The sequence below is a fragment of the Actinia tenebrosa genome, unplaced genomic scaffold, assembly GCF_029948245.1.
Source record: "Actinia tenebrosa isolate PJP-AT-01 unplaced genomic scaffold, QUT_ActTen_1.0 PGA_scaffold11__36_contigs__length_13525064, whole genome shotgun sequence".
Lineage (NCBI taxonomy): Eukaryota > Metazoa > Cnidaria > Anthozoa > Actiniaria > Actiniidae > Actinia > Actinia tenebrosa.
This window is the reverse complement of record NW_028292571.1, coordinates 11,534,748-11,559,643: the sequence shown is the minus strand read 5'-3', so window position 1 is coordinate 11,559,643 and position 24,896 is coordinate 11,534,748. Positions and strand designations below refer to the sequence as shown.

General features: G+C 36.8%; 2 protein-coding genes across 2 annotated transcripts; one reads left to right on the top strand and one right to left on the bottom strand.

The window, feature by feature from the left end:
• Positions 1–1,037: 1,037 nt before the first annotated feature.
• LOC148912568 (uncharacterized) lies at positions 1,038–13,403 on the top strand. Its single transcript, XM_089027212.1, is given in 5 exon segments — positions 1,038–1,251; positions 2,160–2,231; positions 5,997–8,825; positions 9,758–11,492; positions 11,495–13,403. Coding segments are annotated over 3 exon segments (5,700 nt in total). The 5' UTR covers positions 1,038–1,251; positions 2,160–2,231; the 3' UTR covers positions 12,631–13,403.
• A 6,790-nt stretch (positions 13,404–20,193) lies between these two features.
• Positions 20,194–21,234, bottom strand: LOC148912567 (galanin receptor 2a-like). The gene has a single exon (XM_089027211.1). The coding sequence runs from the start codon at positions 21,232–21,234 to the stop codon at positions 20,194–20,196; it is 1,041 nt and encodes a 346-aa protein (XP_088883337.1).
• Positions 21,235–24,896: the final 3,662 nt, after the last annotated feature.

Here is a 24,896-nt window from a genome sequence, read left to right as displayed (position 1 = left end):
GGTACTAGGCAACAACTAGCTAAGGTAGATATTGATAGTATACTAGTTGGTAACTCATATATCGAAGCAAAACCAGTAGTAAGGAATTTAGGGGCCTGGTTTGATAGCACTTTCAACATGAATACTCATATCAGTAAAGTTTCTGGTGCGGCTTTCTACCATCTGCATAATATCAACCTTATACGTAAGTTTTTAAGTCCAGAAGACACAAAAGCTTTGGTGCATGCATTTGTGACATCACGCGTTGATTACTGTAACAGTTTGTTATACGGTTTACCTGTAAAGCATTTGCATAAATTGCAACGAGTTTTTAATACTGCGGCAAGGTTGGTATGCTGCGCCCGCGGTTTTGTCATATCTCGCCTCTGATGCGCGAGCTGCATTGGCTACCAGTTAGGTACCGTATACACTTCAAGAAACTGCTATTCGCATTTAAGGCCATTCATGGTCTCGCGCCACCGTACATAAAAGAATTGATTTCAATCAAGAGTCAAGGCAACTACAATCTGCGTTCATCTACAGGAATATTGCTAGCTTATCCTAGTTTTCGCACACGGGCCACCTTAGGGGATAGAGCGTTTGTTACAGCTGCGCCTGCACTTTGGAATGACCTTCCATTTGAATTGCGCGCAATAACTGATATTAACACATTTAAGCGTCATTTGAAAACTTTGCTTTTTAGCCTGGCATACAATTAGGTGATTTGAAATATATTATATAATCCAGAGAGCATCCACAAAGTTGGGACAGGATATTATTTTATGTATATAGTTATATGTTTATGATTTTTATTGGTATTTTTGTTTAGATTAGTTCCTAATATTATCATATATGTATGTATATATATGAGTTTATGGTATTATTATTATTATTATTATTATTATTATTATCATTATATTCAAACCCCGATGTCATGTCGTGAATTCGACAAGATAAATCTATTCTGCAAATCGCCATGTTTAAACCAAAGTACGACTTCATTTCTTTTGCCCGTTTTCGATATTCCGGTTGAATGATGGAACACGAAATAATCTGAATATATCGAGGCTAGCTCCGGGGTTGATTCAAAACAATGATGCTATTCTATTATTGCTTCCCAGAGCCTCCACCCAAAATATTTGATGCTTGATCACTCAACCAAATTAAATTGACGAAGTTGGCTATTGCGACATCATATGCCAAACATTATATGTATTTTTGTCGAGAAAAAAAGCCAAGCTTCTCAATTTGCACAAGGGAATGTACTTCCAGGTAAGAAATCCATTTATTAGCGATAGTTGAGTTTGAATATCAAAGTTCAAATGATTTAGATTTTGCTCAGGAAGAGATAACAACACGTATTATATAGATATCGATGAAATACCACTGTTTTCTCTAGTGTCGAAAACTTGATATCTTTCACCAGTGGAAAATACCATATCTTTCTCACGTGAAGATATCGCTGTTGAATCGGCTTGCTATTTTATTTTTTGGGCTTTTGTTTTATTTAAGTTTCATCGATATCTATATAATAAACAGAACATTACATGGCCGCTTGGAGATACGAATCTTATCTTCTCGTGTTCAACTTAGATATCTCACTCGTTCGCTGCCCTCACTCGTGAGATATGATTTGATCAACAACGTCAACAACGAGTCACATGAATAATTTCATGAGTTTTATAGAAACTTTTCAGGGTCAACATTTGTATTTCATTTTGAAAAGGAATACAAAACTAATCAAAATACTTTTAAGCTAACGTTTAATTAACTTATTAAACATATGGGACTTCATAAATCTTCATTTTCGTTCATTGAATTTTAATAAAATCCACTGAAACTTCTACAGCGTGTTTTGGTTGTTCTTGGCTTCACTCTGAGCGAATTTCGTTCAATCTCTAAGAACAACCAAACACGCTGTAGAAGTTTCAGTGGATTTTATTAAAATTCACACGGACACAGGAATAAGCCCTACGTTGCCTCAAATTTGGGGTACTTGGGTCAGCGGTTTTTCGAATCAATCCTTAATTCAGACAAACATTCATGTTCGTTCGTAAATATGGTTAGAAAGATACTCAAAACACATGTGACTCGTTGTTGACTCATGGCTCGAAGTTGACTCGGGCTCGAAGTTGACTCGTTCAAAAACAATACTCGTTGTTGTGTGTTTTCACTTCTAGAAAACCGAAGAAAACTTACCAAGGCATCTAGTTAGAGGTGCTTAAAGTTAAACTGAACATCTTGGAGTGAAGGTAAGGTGTGATTAGGATCTCGCCGGATTCAGTCCTTGATACAAGCATTGAAAGCCAACCATGTAATTTGTATAACTTTGAACATTTTGAGAGTGATTTCACAGCTCAGGCTCCCCTGCCAAAGGCCAGATTAAGATTTTTGCGAAGGAAAAACGTAGAAAAAACCTTGAACACAGAAGAGAAAACGAAAAAACAAGAAAAACTTACTAAAAAGAATTAAATATACCACAACCAGACAGGAAAACATGGAACAAAATTCATTAAAGATTTGAATACTTCTATTAAATAATTATAAAATAAAATAAATTAATGGCATTTAACAAGGGCATATCTACTGAGTAGCTATTCATCCACTTAAATTCAGTGAATTTAGAAATTCATTTTTGCGGAGGGAGGAAATCTGAAGAATCGGAAGAAAAAACTCTCGAAGCACAGGAGAAAATATTAACAGACAACTCTACACAAATGGAAACCCGAGTACGTACGGGAATAATGATAAATAGATAATAATAATAGTAATAGATTCTATTTAGCAATCTGGTGTTCTTCATCTTTACTCATATTGTTTTTTACACTATATACTTATTTCAATAAAGTTAGTCACCAAAAACCTAGAAAGCTGTGATCCCTAAGAATCATGGGGAAATGTTTTATATCCAACAAGTAAAGCTTTTGACACAAGCTACAGCAGTTGAGGATGCTCAGAGGAGGTGAACTCGTAACTGATAGAAGATCTCAAGTCCATCAACAGTTATCAAGTGGTTAAAACATGTAAAATGTATCTACCCATGATCCTTGACGGTCTCAGTTTTGTAGCTTTTCAGGTGGCTAACTTTATAATGAAATAAGTGTATACACTATAATAGTGCTAGCCGGCATTGATCTTCATATTTGACTGAGCTTAGTCAAATAGTAATGATCTTACTTTAGTTCTAATAATATCTTGGTGGATTGTTAACCTGTCATAATTTGAAAAGGTCAACGTAATCACACACCGTAACAGCTCTTTTGTATAAAAGTTTACAGTCTAATCAGCCATGCATTCTCCATAGCTTGCACTGGAAGCCTTATGGTAACTGATAAATTATAACATATTTCATTTTTGTATTTTTGATTATCGAATGCAGTTCATATTGGGGATCTGTGGAAAAAGTTTAAAATAACTTCACTATTTCAGAGTAATTTTATTAACCAAAGTATGATAAAAAAAAACGCTTTGCCAATCTAAATACCTGTCATGCATAACGTCACAGACAAAACATTGTAATAGATTATTAATATTTTGGACAAATGGATCTAAACTTAAATTATTTTTTTATACAAAAAGTAGAGAGTCTAATTTTTTTTTTGCATTGTACATTTATTTTCGATTTTTTTTTTGTTTTTTTGTTTTTGTTTAGTTTTTGTTTTTGACGCCTCGGGGTCATACCGCGGGAGTTTTGGCAGAATATTCCAGAATTATTTTTAATGCAAAGTGAATGCATCATAATGAGCAGATCAGAAAGCAAAGGGTGACACTAGAGTACAAACACTAAAAGTGTGCAACACTTTGCACTATTTAGTAGTAAATAGTGCTAATTAAACAATATAAAACAATAGGATTAGCATAATTTAGAAGTATTTAGTGGTATTTACGTTACACACTTATAGTGTTTGTACTCTATGAAACTTTTTCGAATACTTCACATTTTGTGTGTACCCAATTGTACAGGTGAACACATGTTACAACACCACTGTTGTGTGTAACAGTTGTACAGGTGAACACATGTTACAACACCACTGTTGTGTGTAACAGTTGTACAGGTGGACACATGGTACAACACCACTGTTATGTATAACAGTTTTAGAGGTGGACACATGGTACAACACCACTGTTGTGTGTACCAGTTAGAGGTGGACACATGGTACAACACCACAGTTGTGTGTAACAGTTTTACAGGTGGACAAATGGTACAACACCACTGTTGTGTGTAACAGTTTTAGAGGTGGACACATGGTACAACACCACTGTTGTGTGTACCAGTTAGAGGTGGACACATGGTACAACACCACAGTTGTGTGTAACAGTTTTACAGGTGAACAAATGGTACAACACTACTGTTGTGTGTAACAGTTTTACAGGTGGACAAATGGTACAACACCACTGTTGTGTGTAACAGTTGTACAGGTGGACACATGGTACAACACCACTGTTGTGTATAACAGTTTTACAGGTGGACACATGGTACAACACCACTGTTGTGTGTAACAGTTGTAAAGGTGGACACATGTTACAACACCACTGTTGTGTGTAACAGTTGTACAGGTGGACACATGGGACAACACCACTGTTATGTCTAACAGTTTTAGAGGTGGACACATGGTACAACACCACTGTTGTGTGTACCAGTTAGAGGTGGACACATGGTACAACACCACAGTTGTGTGTAACAGTTTTACAGGTGGACAAATGGTACAACACTACTGTTGTGTGTAACAGTTTTAGAGGTGGACACATGGTACAACACCACTGTTGTGTGTACCAGTTAGAGGTGGACACATGGTACAACACCACAGTTGTGTGTAACAGTTTTACAGGTGAACAAATGGTACAACACTACTGTTGTGTGTAACAGTTTTACAGGTGGACACATGGTACAACACCACTGTTGTGTGTACCAGTTGTAGAGGTGGACACATGGTACAACACCACTGTTGTGTATAACAGTTTTACAGGTGGACACATGGTACAACACCACTGTTGTGTGTAACAGTTGTAAAGGTGGACACATGTTACAACACCACTGTTGTGTGTAACAGTTGTACAGGTGGACACATGGTACAACACCACTGTTATGTATAACAGTTTTAGAGGTGGACACATGGTACAACACCACTGTTGTGTGTAACAGTTATAGGTGGACACATGGTACAACACCACAGTTGTGTGTAACAGTTTTACAGGTGGACAAATGGTACAACACTACTGTTGTGTGTAACAGTTTTAGAGGTGGACACATGGTACAACACCACTGTTGTGTGTACCAGTTAGAGGTGGACACATGGTACAACACCACAGTTGTGTGTAACAGTTTTACAGGTGAACAAATGGTACAACACTACTGTTGTGTGTAACAGTTTTACAGGTGGACACATGGTACAACACCACTGTTGTGTGTAACAGTTGTAGAGGTGGACACATGGTACAACACCACTGTTGTGTATAACAGTTTTACAGGTGGACACATGGTACAACATCACTGTTGTGTGTAACAGTTGTAAAGGTGGACACATGTTACAACACTACTTTTGTGTGTAACAGTTGTAGAGGTGGACACACTATGACTATGACCTACTGGACAAGTAAAGTCTCTTATTTTCGAAATAGTAATGACTTAATAGGTCATTCTTTATAACGAGCTACAGGGCTTGGGTGCTCTTTCAGGTCAAAAGGAGTTTGAACTGAAAGGGTTGGAAAAAGTTTTTCTAAACTATTTCTAATTAGACAAGTAGTGGTAAAGATGAAGCAAGTTAAATACTGTCAATAAATAGCTTTCAGACTTAAAAATGTTCGACCATAGAACCATTTTCGACATTGGTTAATTTTCGATGGTTTTTAATTTGTCCAAATGTAAGCGATGCAGCTGTTTGATGTTTTTAATGTATGTATACAGTTATAATATTCATGAAGAAAATACAATGGAGTGATTTTTAAAAGAAATTCGTATTGTCTTTTGTTGACTCGTACTTTATTATTTGTTGACTGGGATTGTATTGTTATTGCAGATGGCCGCAGCACAAGAATATTCCACAGAAGAACTTAACTACTTCAGGATTTGCAACGTCACCAATCGAATCATTGTTGACGGACTACGAGTAGTCTTCAAACAATTATGGGACACTCATTACCAGGCGACACACGGCCATTGGCAAGATACGGCTAAGAATGGCATTGATTTGTACAGCATGGAATCTTCTAAAAGTCGTAAGAGAAATTCACAAGAAATTTTAATTCTGAGAAATGGCAATAGACTTGAATGGGACTGTACCAGTCTTTTTGTTGCCATTCTTTATTCAGATAGTATTGGCAAGGGTCTCGATCCCGTTGTTAAGAAATGCGTGGATGATTTACGTCAGTTCCGTAATAAAGTCTTTGCTCATGTGTCTGATGGAAAGTTAAAAGAAAGGGATTTTCAAACCTCTATCCAAACGGTAATAGATGATTTTATCGCCCTAAAACTAGACACTGCTGGTATAGAGGCAATCAAAAACCAGAAAACATTTCCTACAAAGGAACTACGTCTCACTCAGCAACAGTTAGAAAAGGAGAAAATACGTAACGAGGAACCACGATCGTTTTGCGTTTTGCCACCCAAACCATCCCACGAAGTTATCGATCGTTCAAGCGAAATGAATGAGATAATACAAGAGATGAAAAAGTTGAGAAGCACAAAAATAAATGAAATAACTGTTGTTTATCTGTCTGGGAATCCTGGCTGTGGCAAAAGTGAAATAGCAAGGCAGATAGGTGAGAGTGTTTTCGATGATGTTCCTGATAACGTGACAGATCAAGTAAAGTTTGTGTTCGCCGTAAACGCATCCAGTACAGACACATTAATACAATCATATATTGAACTTGCAATTACTTTAAACTGTGATGAGAAATCTACTACGAGTATTGGAACATCAAAAGATCTTTCTCCGGAAGACAAACTTATTCATCTTAAAACTCTTTTAGCTCCCAAACTGCGAAAGTATTCTTCATGGCTCTTGATTGTGGATAACGTCACAGACGTTAAATCAGTCTTCAGATTCTTACCACAAGCGGGAGAGAAGAAGGAGGGCAGTGGTCAGATACTTTTTACCACACAAGACAGTCGATCCATTGGTGCCAATAATTCGCACACTTACCATTTATCCATTAGTCGCGGTATGAAACCTGATGAAGCGGTAAAAACACTTTCTGAAATATCGGGCGTTGCTTCAAATAAAGAATGCATTTTACGAATTGCGAAGGCTCTAGATTTCCAGCCACTAGCACTAGCGTGTACAGCAACTTACATGAAGCGTGTAAGTGATGTAACTTCAATGTCATGGGAAGAATATTTACAGAAGATTCAACAAGGCAAGCGAGAAGCGACTGAAGGGGAATATAAAACAATTAGCGTAACTTACCCTCAATCGATGACTGCAGCAGTCAAGTTGGCCTTAGAAAAAGAAATGGCTGCAGACATGGTTATGATGCATGCTTTTCAGTTCTTGTCTGCGTTGGGCCCTGAGCGGATACCCTTGGAATATGTCGTACAATATGTAACACGTTGCATGACAGGTCAAGACGAAGATCTCGTGGCCGCCACTGTCTTTTCATCTTCACTTATTCTAAATGTTTCCGAAAACCAGTCAAAAGAGATTGGTATACATCAAGTTGTACATAGCTGTCTACAAGATATTGTTCTATACAAGAGCAAAAAAGAAGACTTTCATTTATTGGTAAACGTAATTAATGCCTTTTCAGCACTTTTAAACGCCTTTGATGTAGACAACGTCAATCACATTACAACAACAAAATTTGTAGCAGTGCATTTTATGCACCTCTCAAAACATTTAACCAAATTTACAACGGAATCTTTATCGCCAAAAAAACCGAAAACGAATTTTGAACAAGAATACAACGAATACGTCTTTTGCTTCAATGCGACGGGAAACGTCTGCCAAACCCACGCTATGCACGAAGCTGCGAAAACATTTTTTGAAACATTACTAATGATAAAAGAATTATATCATGGTAATCATCCAACACTTGCTACTACATTGAGTAATCTAGGATTGAACCTCCGTTATCTGGGCAAATATGAAGAAGCACAGAAATGTCTGGAGAGAGCATTGACTATTGAAGAGATGACGTATGATCAAAATCATCCAACACTTGCTAGTACATTGAGTAATCTAGGATTGAACCTCCGTTATCTGGGCAAATATGAAGAAGCACAGAAATGTCTCGAGAGAGCATTGACTATTGAAGAGATGGCGTATGATCAAAATCATACAACACTTGCTAGTACATTGAATAATCTAGGATGGAACCTCCTCGATCTGGACAAGCATGAAGAAGCACAGAAATGTCTCGAGAGAGCATTGACTATTCAAGAGATGGCGTATGATCAAAATCATCCAACACTTTCTATTATATTGAGTAATCAAGGATCGAACCTCCGTGATCTGGGCAAGTATGAAGAAGCGCAGAAATGTCTCGAGAGACCATTGACTATTCAAGAGATGGCGTATGAAAACAATCATCCAACACTTGCTACTACATTGAGTAAGCTAGGAATTAACCTCCATGATCTGGGGAAGCATGAAGAGGCGCAGCAATATCTCGAGAGAGCATTGACTATTCAAGAAATGGCGTATGATCAAAATCATCCAACCCTTGCTACTACATTGAGTAATCTAGCATTGAACCCCCGTTATCTGGGCAAGTATGAAGAAGCGCAGAAATATCTCGAGAGAGCATTGAATATTGAAGAGATGGCGTATGATCAAAATCATCCAAAACTTGCTACTACATTGAGTAATCTAGGATTCAACCTCCGCGATCTGGGCAAGTATGAAGAAGCCTAGAAATGTTTCGAGAGAGCATTGACTATTCAAGAGATGGCGTATGATCAAAATCATCCAACACTTGCTACTACATTGAATAATCTAGGATGGAACCTCCGCGATCTGAGCAAGCATGAAGAAGCACAGAAATGTCTCGAGAGAGCATTGACTATTGAAGAGATGGCGTATGATCAAAATCATCCAACACTTGCTAGTACATTGAGTAATGTAGGATTGAACCTCCGTCATCTGGGCAAGTATGAAGAAGCACAGAAATGTCTCGAGAGAGCATTGACTATTCAAGAGATGGCGTATGATCAAAATCATCCAACACTTGCTAGTACATTGAGTAATCTAGGATTGAAACTCCATTATCTGGGCAAGTATGAAGAAGCACAGAAATGTCTGGAGAGAGCATTGAATATTGATGAGATGGCGTATGATCAAAATCATCCAACACTTGCTACTACATTGAATAATCTAGGATGGAACCTCCTCGATCTGGACAAGCATGAAGAAGCACAGAAATGTCTAGAGAGAGCATTGACTATTCAAGAGGTGGCGTATGATCAAAATCATCCAACACTTTCTATTATATTGAGTAATCAAGGATCGAACCTGCGTGATCTGGGCAAGTATGAAGAAGCACAGAAATGTCTTTTGAGAACATTGACTATTCAAGAGATGGCGTATGATAACAATCATCCAACACTTGCTACTACATTGAGTAACCTAGGAATTAACCTCCATGATCTGGGCAAGCATGAAGAGGCGCAGCAATATCTCGAGAGAGCATTGACTATTCAATAGATGGCGTATGATCAAAATCATCCAACACTTGCTACTACATTGAGTAATCTAGCATTGAACCCCCGTTATCTGGGCAAGTATGAAGAAGCGCAGAAATATCTCGAGAGAGCATTGAATATTGAAGAGATGGCGTATGATCAAAATCATCCAAACTTGCTACTACATTGAGTAATCTAGGATTCAACCTCCGCGATCTGGGCAAGTATGAAGAAGCACAGAAATGTTTCGAGAGAGCATTGACTATTCAAGAGATGGCGTATGATCAAAATCATCCAACACTTGTTACTACATTGAATGATCTAGGATGGAACCTCCGCGATCTGGGCAAGCATGAAGAAGCACAGAAATGTCTCGAGAGAGCATTGACTATTCAAGAGATGGCGTTTGATCAAAATCATCCAACACTTGCTATTATATTGAGTAATCTAGGATCGAACCTCCGTGATCTGGGCAAGTATGAAGAAGCGCAGAAATGTCTGGAGAGAGCATTGACTATTCAAGAGATGGCGTATGATCAAAATCATCCAACACTTGCTAGTACATTGAGTAATCTAGGATTGAACCTCCGTCATCTGGGCACGTATGAAGAAGCACAGAAATGTCTCGAGAGAGCATTGACTATTCAAGAGATGGCGTATGATCAAAATCATCCAACACGTGCTATTATATTGAGTAATCTAGGATCGAACCTCCGTGATCTGGGCAAGTATGAAGAAGCGCAGAAATGTCTGGAGAGAGAATTGACTATTCAAGAGATGGCGTATGATCAAAATCATCCAACACTTGCTAGTACATTGAGTAATCTAGGATTGAACCTCCGTCATCTGGGCACGTATGAAGAAGCACAGAAATGTCTCGAGAGAGCATTGACTATTGAAGAGATGGCATATGATCAAAATCATCCAACACTTGCTACTACATTGAGTAATCTAGGATTGAACCTCCATGATCTAGGCACGTATGAAGAAGCACAGAAATGTCTCGAGAGAGCATTGACTATTGAAGAGATGGCGTATGATCAAAATCATCCAACACTTGCTACTACATTGAGTAATCTAGGATTGAACCTCCATGATCTTGGCAAGTACGAAGAAGCGCAGAAATGTCTCGAGAGAGCATTGACTATTGAAGAGATGGCGTATGATCAAAATCATCCAACACTTGCTACTACATTGAGTAATCTAGGATTGAACCTCCGCGATCTGGGCAAGCAGGAAGAAGCACAGAAATGTCTCGAGAGAGCATTGACTATTCAAGAGATGGCGTATGATCAAAATCATCCAACACTTGCTAGTACATTGAGTAATCTAGGATTCAACCTCCGCGATCTGGGCAAGTATGAAGAAGCACAGAAATGTTTCGAGAGAGCATTGACTATTCAAGAGATGGCGTATGATCAAAATCATCCAACACTTGCTACTACATTGAATAATCTAGGATGGAACCTCCGCGATCTGGGCAAGCATGAAGAAGCACAGAAATGTCTCGAGAGAGCATTGACTATTGAAGAGATGGCGTATGATCAAAATCATCCAACACTTGCTATTATATTGAGTAATCTAGGATCGAACGTCCGTTATCTGGGCAAGTATGAAGAAGCGCAGAAATGTCTGGAGAGAGAATTGACTATTCAAGAGATGGCGTATGATCAAAATCATCCAACACTTGCTAGTACATTGAGTAATTTAGGATTGAACCTCCGTCATCTGGGCACGTATGAAGAAGCACAGAAATGTCTGGAGAGAGCATTGACTATTGAAGAGATGGCGTATGATCAAAATCATCCAACACTTGCTACTACATTGAGTAATCTAGGATTGAACCTCCATGATCTAGGCAAGTATGAAGAAGCGCAGAATATCTCGAGAGAGCATTGACTATTCAAGAGATGGCGTATGATCAAAATCATCCAACACTTGCTAGTACATTGAGTAATCTAGGATTGAACCTCCGTAATCTGGGCACGTATGAAGAAGCAAAGAAATGTCTCGAGAGAGCATTGACTATTGAAGAGATGGCATATGATCAAAATCATCCAACACTTGCTACTACATTGAGTAATCTAGGATTGAACCTCCATGATCTAGGCACGTATGAAGAAGCACAGAAATGTCTCGAGAGAGCATTGACTATTGAAGAGATGGCGTATGATCAAAATCATCCAACACTTGCTACTACATTGAGTAATCTAGGATTGAACCTCCATGATCTAGGCAAGTATGAAGAAGCGCAGAAATGTCTCGAGAGAGCATTGACTATTGAAGAGATGGTGTATGATCAAAATCATCCAACACTTGCTACTACATTGAGTAATCTAGGATTGAACCTCCGCGATCTTGGCAAGCAGGAAGAAGCACAGAAATGTCTCGAGAGAGCATTGACTATTCAAGAGATGGCGTATGATCAAAATCATCCAACACTTGCTAGTACATTGAGTAATCTAGGATTCAACCTCCGCGATCTGGGCAAGTATGAAGAAGCACAGAAATGTTTCGAGAGAGCATTGACTATTCAAGAGATGGCGTATGATCAAAATCATCCAACACTTGCTACTACATTGAATAATCTAGGATGGAACCTCCGCGATCTGGGCAAGCATGAAGAAGCACAGAAATGTCTCGAGAGAGCATTGACTATTCAAGAGATGGCGTATGATCAAAATCATCCAACACTTGCTACTACATTGAGTAATCTAGGATCGAACGTCCGTGATCTGGGCAAGTATGAAGAAGCGCAGAAATGTCTGGAGAGAGAATTGACTATTCAAGAGATGGCGTATGATCAAAATCATCCAACACTTGCTAGTACATTGAGTAATTTAGGATTGAACCTCCGTCATCTGGGCACGTATGAAGAAGCACAGAAATGTCTGGAGAGAGCATTGACTATTGACGAGATGGCGTATGATCAAAATCGTCCAACACTTGCTACTACATTGAGTAATCTAGGATTGAACCTCCATGATCTAGGCAAGTATGAAGAAGCGCAGAATATCTCGAGAGAGCATTGACTATTCAAGAGATGGCGTATGATCAAAATCATCCAACACTTGCTAGTACATTGAGTAATCTAGGATTGAACCTCCGTCATCTGGGCAAGTATGAAGAAGCACAGAAATGTTTCGAGAGAGCATTGACTATTCAAGAGATGGCGTATGATCAAAATCATCCAACACTTGGTACTACATTGAATAATCTAGCTGGTGATGAGCTTTATCAAGTTGAATAAGATAATATTTTAAGTACGTACCAGATTAGTGTTGCTCAAAAATATTTTCAGTTTATTGAAACTAAGGTGTTCCAGAATTTTTACTCGTTCCACAACATTTAAGAGTATCTTAAAATGTAATATGGGGTCAAATTGGATGACGTCACAAAATCCTTTAATCTTTAATATGTTTAGTAAGAAACGTCGTAACGAGTTCCCATAAACGTTGAAATGTTTTACACAACACTCTCCTTCTGATGAAGTCAAATGATAAAGACAGCGATCAACGATAAGAAATTACCATACAAGGAGATGCCGAATATGACGTCATAGACACGTCATAACCTCTTAAAAATGAATTGCTTTATAAACTCTCACTTCTCAAATATTCTATGAAAATTTCAGGTTAGTTGGACGTCGAATGATAAAATTAATAGGATTTCTTTACTTTGGTGACGTTTTCCCGTGCCGAGGTTATTTGTGCCCGGCGCGCGCAATGTGTTGCATCTCGATCACTGTATTTTTTTTCCACGCCTATAGTTCGATGGAAAATAAATGGGAGCCAATTTTTCTTGACATTTGCTTGAGAAAACTGTCTAAAATAGTCCAATATAAGCCGTCTTTCAGTACCTTGGCTTTGGATTCCCTTTCATTTCATTCACTTAGTAGTTTGTTGGGCTAAATATTGGCCCTTGCCTGCAGCCACCAAAAGTTTCAAAGGGTTTTTCCAAAATAATTATAGCTATTTTTTATGAAGATATAGAATTGTTAGAAACATAGAAAAATGACTTGACATATGACCGTTCAAGACTTGAGAGGTCATTAGTTCGTTATTTTTCTCCCTGTGAAAATCAATCATGGATGTGAATGAATGAATGAATGAATGAACACTTTTAGTTAAACATTGTAATCCCTTCAGTTACATGGAATGTATAACTGCTATCAATAGGAGCCCTAATAAATATAAGATAATAAATAATTTAGGTTAAAAGCTAAAATATGAAGCTATAGTAATAAAATCCAAAGTATGTTAATAAGATCTAAAATATGATACTAAAATATAATACTAAGGCCGAAGTTAGACGTCGACCCCACATGCCCCGAATCCAACGCAAACGAGCAAACGCTAACAATTTCATTTGCATTGGGCTCGAGACATGCGAAACTCGACGCCCAAACCCGACCCAATCACACGTAGCCTAGTATATGTTTAAATATTAATTGAAGTATATCTATATAAAATTACGTATTAATCATATAAAGCAACAAGAAAGTGAAAAAATACGTGTAGAAAAATTATGACGAAGAAATAACTATGTTAAAAATGTATTATAAACTGTGCAACCATAATAATAAAAGCTGCGCTTAGCGATTTCCGTTCTTACCCTAGGTAAATGTAGAAGATTGCTTTGTCTCGTTGAGCGCTGGGAAGCACTACTATTAAATTTAGAATAATTAATGAAGAATTGCGGACAGCGGCCACTTATGCATTTCTTTACTAGTTTAAAAGTATGATGGTCGCGCCTACTTGAAAGTGTTCCCCGCTTTAAGGAGTCCATTGCGTTATCACTGTCATGGGACTTAACAACTATGCGTGCTGCACGTCTTTGCAACCTTTCTAGGTCTTTACTATTTACCTCACCACAACAGTGGTATACGGTATCACAGTAATCTAAAATAGGACGAATAAATGACATATAAATAATGTTTGCACAATGCGCTGTCAAGTTATGCCTAATACGCCCTAATATACCGACTCTTTTACCAGCCTTAGCCAAGAGGTATTTAACATGAGCATTCCAGCTAACATGTTGGTCAATAATTACGATACCTAAGTATCTAAATTCATAGACACGCTTAATGGTCTGTCCATTGACTTGAATATTAAAATGATCTACATTGTTCAACTTTGCATGAGTTCCAAATAGCAGAGAGTCAGTCTTTAGTAGCATTCAGGAATAAACTATTTTCCCTCAGCCAGCAGACAATAGCATTCAGCTCGTCATTCAACTTCAGTTCAATTGTAGAGACATCAGAACTGGAGAAGAATAATACAGTGTCATCTGCATACAGTAGAATGCTGCAGTGATGAATTACGTCTGGAAGGTCATTAACATGCAGGACAAACAGCAGCGGACCTAGGATTGACCCCTGCGGAACACCAATGGTCACGTGTTCATGGTCTGAGAGGGTACCATGAAAGTCCACAACCTGGGACCGCCCAGATAGATAGTCACCAAATCATTTGTTCTCGTGACCAACTACCCAAAGAACTGTTAACTTGTGGAGTAGAATCATGTGATCCACCGTATCAAACGCCTTACGTAGATCCACAAAGACAGCACCAGTTAAAAGGCCCTGGTCAATGTTTCGGCGAATAGTATCAGCAAAGGAAACAGCAGCAAACTGGAATGTCCTTTACGAAAACCACACTGGCAAAGACTTAGGAGCTTGTGTTCCTGGAGGTAATTAACCAACTAATTATGGACCACCCTTTCAAGAAATTTGGAAATAGTAGGTAGAATGGAGATGGGACGATAGTTGTCCATATCACTAGCACTACCGTTCTTGAACAAGGGTACGACACGTGCTGCTTTCCAGTCAGCTGGAAACTTGGCCTGTGACAAAGAGGCATTAATGATGTTTGTTAAAGGCCTTGCCAATATATCCGCAGCATCTTTGAGTAAGCGTGGATGAATGTCATCTAGTCCAACTGCTTTACCATTTTTAAGACAGCGTAGTTGGGAAAGGATAACACTTTCCGATACTTCCTTAAACTTGAACGGGGGTCGCTGATTTGGCTGCCCAATGATCTTATTTCTCAATTGACACGGTCTTCGTTGTCATTAACAAGGCTTTATTTTTGTTATAACCTTCATTATAAATGCGAGGTCAAGATATGTAAGAGTTAATTACCGAGAACGGAGGCAATAAGCCATATACATCCCGAGGACCGCCGTTCGAGGTAATTAAGCATTTTATTTACCAATTGAGAAGGTTTTCTATCAAATGTTGCTCATTATAAATGCGAACGGTCTATGTAATATATACAGTATGAGTGGCCGTGTTGTATCAGATACAGTCAATTCAAAAAACATTGTCGTCGACCATGCATCTCCGCCTTCGCGACTGGACTGAAAGGAACTCTGGGTAGTAATCATTGAAGCCCAGTTGACTCCATAATTTTATCTGACTAGTTATGCCTGGTTTACAGCACGAACCTTCATAGGCGAGCGGGAAGTGTCGAAGGAGACGTTTTTTTAATGCCTTCATATTTTCGAAATTATTTACTGAATCATAACTACTTTGTTTTTCTTTCCCTAAACCCAAAGACATACATTTAATGGATTGTTTCTCGCCATTATTATCTTATTACTAGCGGGAACAATTAATTCAGAACGAATATTTAACCGCTTCAGTGATTTTTACCAATATTCCTTTCGGTCCAGTCGCGTAGGCTTGAGCCGGTCGACGACAACGTTTTTTGAATTGACTGTATACAACCACGAGGCGTAGCCGAGTGATTGTATATCTGATACAACACGGACACGAATACTGTATATGACTTATCAAATGTCTAGGTTAGTTCCTTTGTGTTTCGCTAAAATTTTCAAAATTAAAGTGAATTTGGCCAAGAAAATCCAACTTAAAGTTTTTGCAAATGAACACAGTTTTGTATCAGATTTACAACACTCTTCACGGTCGTGATTTCTGTTGTGTCTTCCTCATGAATTATTCATGAGTTTGATAAATATAGTTATTAACCGGGTTAATAACTACCTTTATTGATCTTATCAACTTAAATAGTTGCTACTTAGATGAACCTATATGTAGGAAATACTTCTTTATAATTAAATTAATTAAAATAGTACGAATAAAAAGCGTATAATACAACTGAAATGCTTTAACTCTAAACAATGTTCATTTTATTGTCCTTCTTGCTTGTCCTTTTACGTGTTATTCTGTATTTCTCTCTCTAACCGTTGGTAACGCACTCTCTAGTAAACACACCACAGGCGACCCATAAGAAACAAAACACCAACGGTTATTAATTTGAATTTAATCGGCTATCAGTTTACAGCGCCGATCTGATCACAGCGCCGATCTGATTACATCCGATCACAACACAGGAAACCCAAAAATAGCAAAGTTACTTTTCCAAAAGAAGCAAAAAATATAGCCGGGTTCCCTGTGGTATGTATGAAGAAAATAGATTCCATTCTTCTTATCACCGTCCTTGTTCTATATTTACGGTCTAATTTATTTTCATTAATCGTAATTTGTATTTCAATTTAGTCTATTAGTATCATTAGTGTTGAATATTTATATAGATACTTGCGCTTTATAATATCTTATTTATTCAAAACCATTTTAGTTTAAAAAAAATAAAAGTTGCGCTTATAAATAAATGAATAAATAAATAAATAAATAAATAAATAAATAGATTTTTAAAAAAATAAATAAATAAATGAATAGATAAAAAAATTAAATGGATAAATTAATGAATGAATGAATGAATAAATAAATGAATATATGAATATAAATAAATCTATAACAACTAATTGACATATACTTCATACTACTGTATAACAATAATAAAGCAGATGCTGATATTAATAGACTTAATCCAGACAGAGATCTTGGAATTTAACTGTAACAATGTTCTTAAAATGTTCAGTATAAACTAACGCCATGCGAAATGTCGCGCCAGACCGCGAATGGCGTCGTAGATGTAACTTGTACGGTTCTGTCGTGAAGCACTGGGTTAATAAGGGTTTCCATGCTTGAGGTTCTACGGTCCAACAAGACAGGAAGGCCTGATACTGAACCAATGCTTCACGATAGGAAGAAAATAACGAGTTAATACAAGTTAATAGATTATAATTATTATGTTTTTCCTCACGCCTGCATATAATAATAATAATAATAATAATAATAATAATAATAATAATAATAATAATACTAACTTTATTGACAATAATTATTAACTAATAATTCATTATAATATGAGACGTGATAAGAATATTGGTATAATTATAAAACAAAAGGGGAGAGATTATGAATATAAAATAACAAATATATATAATATTTACTTATTTATCTATGAAAACGTATTTGTAAAATAAATTAATAGCTCAAAACACGAGTCCAGCTCTTCACAATGATATAATATAATGACAAATGATATATAATAATAATGATAATAATAATAATAATAATAATAATGATAGTGATGATGATGATGATGATAGTGATGATGATAATGATAGTGATGATGATGATGATGATAATAATTACGATGATGATAATAATAATAATAATGGAAACTTTATTATAGCTTTTGTTTTGTTTTTTCTTTTGCAATATACAATCATAAAACTCACTGCTTACAGGTAGTTTACAATCATCTACTTGAATCTAACATGAAATAAATAAAAGTGTTGAAGCCTAAATTGAAGAGCAGAGGGCTGAGACAATCACCTTGAAGGACTCCACGGCCAACTAATAATAATAATTAAAACGCTCATTAATAATTTATAAGCTTATGGTCCAATTGGAGCCAACATACACGTCACACGCATGAACCTTTATAACGGATAAATTCCTCTTCATTAGTATTCAAGTGATTTTATATAAAGACACATGTGTCTTTATATAAAGACACGTGATCTTTATATACAGACCTCTCGAATACTATGAGGATGACTTCATCAGGGATGAAGTATACATCCAAGTTTAGGTGAAGACATAGAGCTTCATCAAGGTCATAGTCAACCCTAATGATCTTTGACTAACGTGCCTGTCTTTGCCTTGGCACGCAATATCCAACGTGTGGGAGCTTCTATTGAATCTGGTTGCGCATGCCCGTGACGTCAAATCTCTATCAAAGTATAAAAATCCATGTTCGTGACGTGTATGGTGGCTCCAGTTGAACCAAAATCTTATAAATTGTTGAGCATGAGTGTTTTAAGCAGTTCAAAAAACTCGTAGATCGTGTTTTATCAGGTATAAAAGCACTCGGCTACGCCTCGTGCTTTTATACCTGATAAAACACTCCTACTCGTTTTTTAAACACTACTACTACTACTACTACTACTACTACTACTACTACTACTACTACTACTACTACTACTACTACTACTACTACTACTACTACTACTACTACTACTAATAATAATAATAATAATAAGAATAAGAATAATAATAATGATAATTAACATTTATATAGCGCCATTTTCCAGAAGTTCAATGGCGCTATGATTGCCTTAATCAGTTTATTTCTGCTGTCATTGGTTTTCATTTCCTAACGAGACAACAAAACGCTCTAGAAGATTCTTTTTTTTTCAATTGGTTTCGTCGTCGTAGTTTGATCCGTGTGCCGGTTGGAGGAGGGGGGGGGGGGGGGGGGGGGGGGGGGGAGGGGGGTACTTGGACGATGGGTCTTGATAGGCGTGTCCCGATGAAGCTCCAACACCCCCTGGCCCGATCATAGTACCATCCATGTACCACGCTCCCACAACCGGCACCAATCAATACCCTTTATCAATACTCTTCTTGAAGCAGTAGAATATTCATTGGAGTTATCGAAGGTTCGATGTTCTTCATTACGTCGTTGGGGAAATAACGATGGATTAATAGACCTCTTCGTCTCTGACGTAATGTTTTCCCATTTCAGACCACATGTCATTCCCTAGAGAATCATTTCTTCGTTTAAGGTTTGCGCTCGGTTGCACATGAGAAGACACATGAATATGGATACAACTCAAACAAAGAATATTATTCTCAAGGGAATTGAATGACAGGTGGTCTGAAATGGGACAACACTACCCCAAGCCGAAGAGGTCAATTGCAGGTTACTTCAGATATACTCTTGCATATCATTAAATCATCTCCCGTGGGATTGATGGCCAGTTTGAATAGATTTCTCCTCACACATCCCCTTCACATGCGATGGATGAAGTACAGGCAGCCCAACCAGGATCACATTCGCTCGCGGGAATATCGACCTACTTTTTCACTTGCTTTGCTCGTGACTCTGTGAGTCTCGTAGAGGTCGAATTGGAGCAAGTACCAATGCAGGTGCGAACAAAACACGGTTTTTTAAGTCTTTTATTATCATCATTTTGTTGTCAAGAGTCTTCTTCTTGCGATTGTGTGGAATGAAATTTATTCTCTCTTCTTCCACGGGTCTTCTTTCATTTAAAGCTCGCGAGGTTGGCTAGAGTCTGGAACACTTAAATCCTTCGAAGCTTTCGTATGAATTCCGGTTGTACTGGCTGATGAATCTTCTAATTCTTCTTCTTCTTCCTGATTATCGCGATTACGTGGAGTCAAATTTATTCTTTGTTCCGTTATGGGACTTATTTCATTGTAAGTTTGAACTTCCGGCTGAACTGGTTGATGAATTGATACACCTTCGTGAGATTTTCGGACGTCGACACGTGCCCCCGAAAAACTCCCTTATCATTCTCCTCAGATCAAGCATACTGTAAAACATTACAGTCGGACTGACAGCGGAATTAGAGTAGGCAAGAAACCCGCAAAGGTGCCTGATAATGTAGTCCATAGTGTAGCTCAACTTGGGCTGAAAAATTCCTTTCAAACCAGCATTCAAAGCGCAGATCAAGTAAGGAAGAATGCAGGATAAGATCAGCATTACGAAAGTATTTGTTCCAGTGAAAGGTGTTTTGCTGGCTCGTTCCTTCGTTTGCTGAATTTGTCTTCGTAGGAATTTAAGGATCTTTATGTTCGTGATAGTCAATATGATGCTTGGGATAACGTACTGAATGGAAGCATAACAGATAGCCATTACACGGATATGAGTTAAGTTTGTGTCTATCACACATGTTATAGTATAGCTGTTAGGTCCCATATTGTGTTTGTTGGCACCAAATAAAACTACAGAAGGGAAGAATGAAACTAAAACTCCTAAAATCCATGTTCCAATGACTAACCGCTTGACACTATGTTTAGATGGCGCAATGAAGGGATAAAATATGCCAATATTTCTCTCCATACCGATAACGAAAAGATTCATTGCCGTTATAACAGGGAACACAAAGTTCACGTATCTGACGGACTTACAAATCCAATCGTAGCGTAAAATGTCGGCAAAAAATGTTAAGACGACGACCGGGAAGGTGATTACACCGCACAAAATATCTGACCATGCGAGGCTACGGATGAAGATGTCGTTGATGTTTCTACTGAATGCTCTCTTGGGCTTGCTTCTTTTTTCATATTCTTGTTTCTTCTTGAAATGCAGTAACAAGAAGTTAGCCAAAACAGCATAGATACTTACAGCTAAATAGATTATTCCCATTGCAAATTTAACTCGATGGTCTATTGGTAAAGTTGTGTATGTAGCTTTAGGCATACCGGTGACATTCGTTGTCGTGTTCTGCATCACTAGGTTGAATATCTCAAGAGTCGTATATATATATATATATATATTTTAAACTAAAAGGAATATGAGCATGAAGACCCTTAATGAAGCTCTTAATTGAGATATATAGCCAATGTTTCAGTGCCTGCTCAACATCGAATTAGAGGTCGGTTGAGTCTGATCCCTGATTGCAATGTAAAGTTCTTTTATAAGGATCGTGCGTTTTATCCAACCTGCCCTTGTAGCTACTGAATGCAGTTGTGATGTTGTCTCTCAATTAATACCTTATACTGCGCCAGATAAGCTGGAGTAAGATATTGCATTATATGTGACGAATTAACTAAAACAGCTTTGATGTCTAAGAAGAACCTTAAGGAAGTACTAAAGTGGCACACACTTTAGCAATGATTGTCTCTTATGAATCTTCACTTCAGTTTTTATGTCCGTCAGCTGTCCATTCCTAATGCAGTCCCAGGAGATTCTTGGTTTTTGCTTAATGGACTTTCACAACGATTTCTCTCCCATTAATTCCTTTCCATTTCTTGACTTCCGTCTGACGGGCCAAACAACAGCTTTTTTAATATATAACTGATCCATCGTATTAGATATTTTCTCAGTTTGGAGACTTAATGAACTTCACTGTTCTCCCAGTAAAAAATGCATGTGTCTAGGGTATTAAACAATTCTTTATTCCGTTTTACAAAGGCTAACAATGCTATAGAGCCGATCAAGTATCGAATCAACACTTTCAAAGCTACCAGGGTGAATCCTTTTAAAAATAGTAATAACTATTAAAAATCATTAATACAAGAGCTGCCGTTATGTATACATCGCGGTTTTGGCGAAACGATTCAAGCTTTAAAAAGCTTTTTAAAATACAGGCTGCGGATGGTTTGGACAATTTTTTTTTTAACATTTTTATTTATCATTAAACAAATAAATCAATTACAAGTCCATAAATTTACTAGGTTTTGCTTAATTTTAAAATACTGTACTTACAGCGTTTTTACTTTTCGATATATTAAACATTATATACAAGATTCAGAAACAAAAATTGATAATAATAGAAAAAGAAGAAGAAAAAAAAAAGAAAAGCAGAAAGAGAAAAGAAAAAATCTTGCCTTGTACCTGATTTCAAGGCCTTAATGATTTTTTTCCATTTTCTTAGATGTTTTTGTGTCTTATTTTTTGATTTTGCTATTTTCCTTTCTATATTTTCATAATGTGTTAAAATATTTTAAAATAGTGACAGTGATGGTATACTACCTTTTTCTCTCGCTTTATACAATGACATCTTATATATCAAAATTATAAAATTAATTGTAATATCGTTTACTCCTAATATTATATTAAATTTACTAGAAACAGGTAACTGCACATTGAAATGTTCTAGCCAATCTCTGATGGTAAAATAAAAGTTTTTAGATTCAATGCACTCCACAAAGAGATGGTCAATTGTTTCCGGTACAAGAGAGCAGAAAGAAGGGGTAATCAATCAATTTGAAACGGTGCAAATCGCGATTTAAATATAGGATATTATTTAATATTTTGTACTGAAACATACGTAGATACGTATCCATTGAAGTATTATATATTCTATTATAAATATCATTCCAATTTAAGGGCTGATCTTGTACCATTCTTGCGCTTAAATGTTTTTGTGATGTAGGGGGAACGAATTTCATTTTAACAACTTCTGTGTAAATTTGATGTGTTTTAAGTTTTGCTTGATGTACAAATTCGTTGTTGATTTTCAAACAGTCATTTCGATTTTCATACTTTTCCGAGTAATCTGTATTTTTTAAATACATTTTCCAACTATTAGAGAGTCAATTATTCCAGCCCATCGTCTATAATCCTTATTTTTTAGACCAATCGATTTTGCGTATATACACTTAAATTCTGCATTGAGATCACAGAGATTTTCAATTTTATTGATTTTTAAATCTGAAAAGTCCTTATAGTATATTGAACTATCGCTTATTCGGATGTATCTATTATTCCATAAATGTTGCTGTTTTATTAATGTCAGATCTTTGCTGGGATCGGTATTTGTGAAATCTGCCCAGGTCAGTAATAATTCTTTATAAACTTTAGGTAAACTTTCTGGAATTCTCAAGGGATCGAAATTTATTTGAATTTGATTAAGACCCCCTAATTGTTCTAAATAAAAGGACGGTATTATAGAGGACCGTTTATGTTGTTCGTCATTGCATTTTAACTGTATCATCTGTTTTATTTGGAATGCTTTTAACTGGCTTTCAAAATCTGGGAGTTTGACTCCTCCCGAGGAGGTATCGCCAATGAGTGTATTATATTTTATATTTGGTTTCTTTCCATTCCATACCAAATCTTTAAGGGTATTTTCCACATTTTTTATAAAATCTTTTGGAGTATAAACTTTAGTGCATGTGTAATATAACTTGGGAAGTGCCAGCGATTTTAATATTTGAATTTTGCCAAAAATTGTTAAATTTCTTGACTTCCAATTAGACAGTGTTGTGGAAAAATTTATTAAAATCCTATTAAAATTGTTATCAAAGAAAAATTTGTCATTGTAGGAGAAATATATACCTAATATTAGTATCCCATTTTCTAAAAAATTAATATTTTTGATACCATGAATTATTGAGAGTTGGTCTTCATTCCGAAATAGCCATCCTGCTTCAGACTTAGCCAAATTTATCTTTAGAGATGTGAATATCTGGAATTGATTTAAAAGTTCCAGTACTTTCTCAAAAGAAGTCAAATTTTTAAGAAAAAATGTGGTGTCGTCAGCGAACAATACAAGTTTCATCTCATTTTGTATTATTGTGAACCCCTTAATATCTTTAGATGATCGAATCATTATTGCTAATATTTCAATAACTCAAATAAATATATATGGGGATATAGGGTCACCTTGTTTAGTACCTCTCTGAACTTGAAAGCTATTTGTTACCCATCCATTGTTAGCAATGCAGCTAAAATTTTCTTCTATTGATATTTGAATCCATTGGACTAAATTACTTCCAAAACCAAATCTTTTTAGGGTTGCTACTATAAAATTGTGTTCTATTGAGTCAAAAGCTTTCTCAAAATCAGCAGCAAAAAGTAATAATTCCTCTCGATGTGTTTTAACATAACTCATAATATCACGTATCAATTGTATTGGTTCGTTAATACTACGGTCTTTGATGAACGCTGACTGATCACTATGAATTAAATAGGGTAGTACTGTTTTCAATCTGTTACTATGAGCTTTACTGCAGATCTTTACATCGACGTTAATTAAACTAATTGGTCTCCATGAATCAATCCGCCGATTATCTTTACCTGGCTTTTCTAATAAGGTGATGATTATTTGTTTTTGCGAAGTGGATAATGTTTTATTTTCGAAATTGGCATTCAGACATTTCATTAAGTCGTCTTTAATCTCTGGCCACATTACTACGTAGAATTGAAAAATTAAACGAGACTTATGTGTAAGTTGAAGTTTGATTGGGATTCTACTGTAGCATTTGCAGGAATGAAGAGATCACGTGAGATAGCAAGTCACGAGACCATGAGCTCAGTCTTTAAAGCCGATTTTGGGGTCCAAAGGCACCCAAAATGATGATATTGACAGGGAGGGCAGGGTGGGATGTAATCTCTTCATTCCTGCAAATGCTACGGTTGAATCTCAATCAAACTTCAACTTACAA

Bases quoted from the DNA above. Each gene is read 5' to 3' on its own strand.
- LOC148912567 (XM_089027211.1), bottom strand. From the start codon at position 21,234: ATGCAGAACACGACAACGAATGTCACCGGTATGCCTAAAGCTACATAC.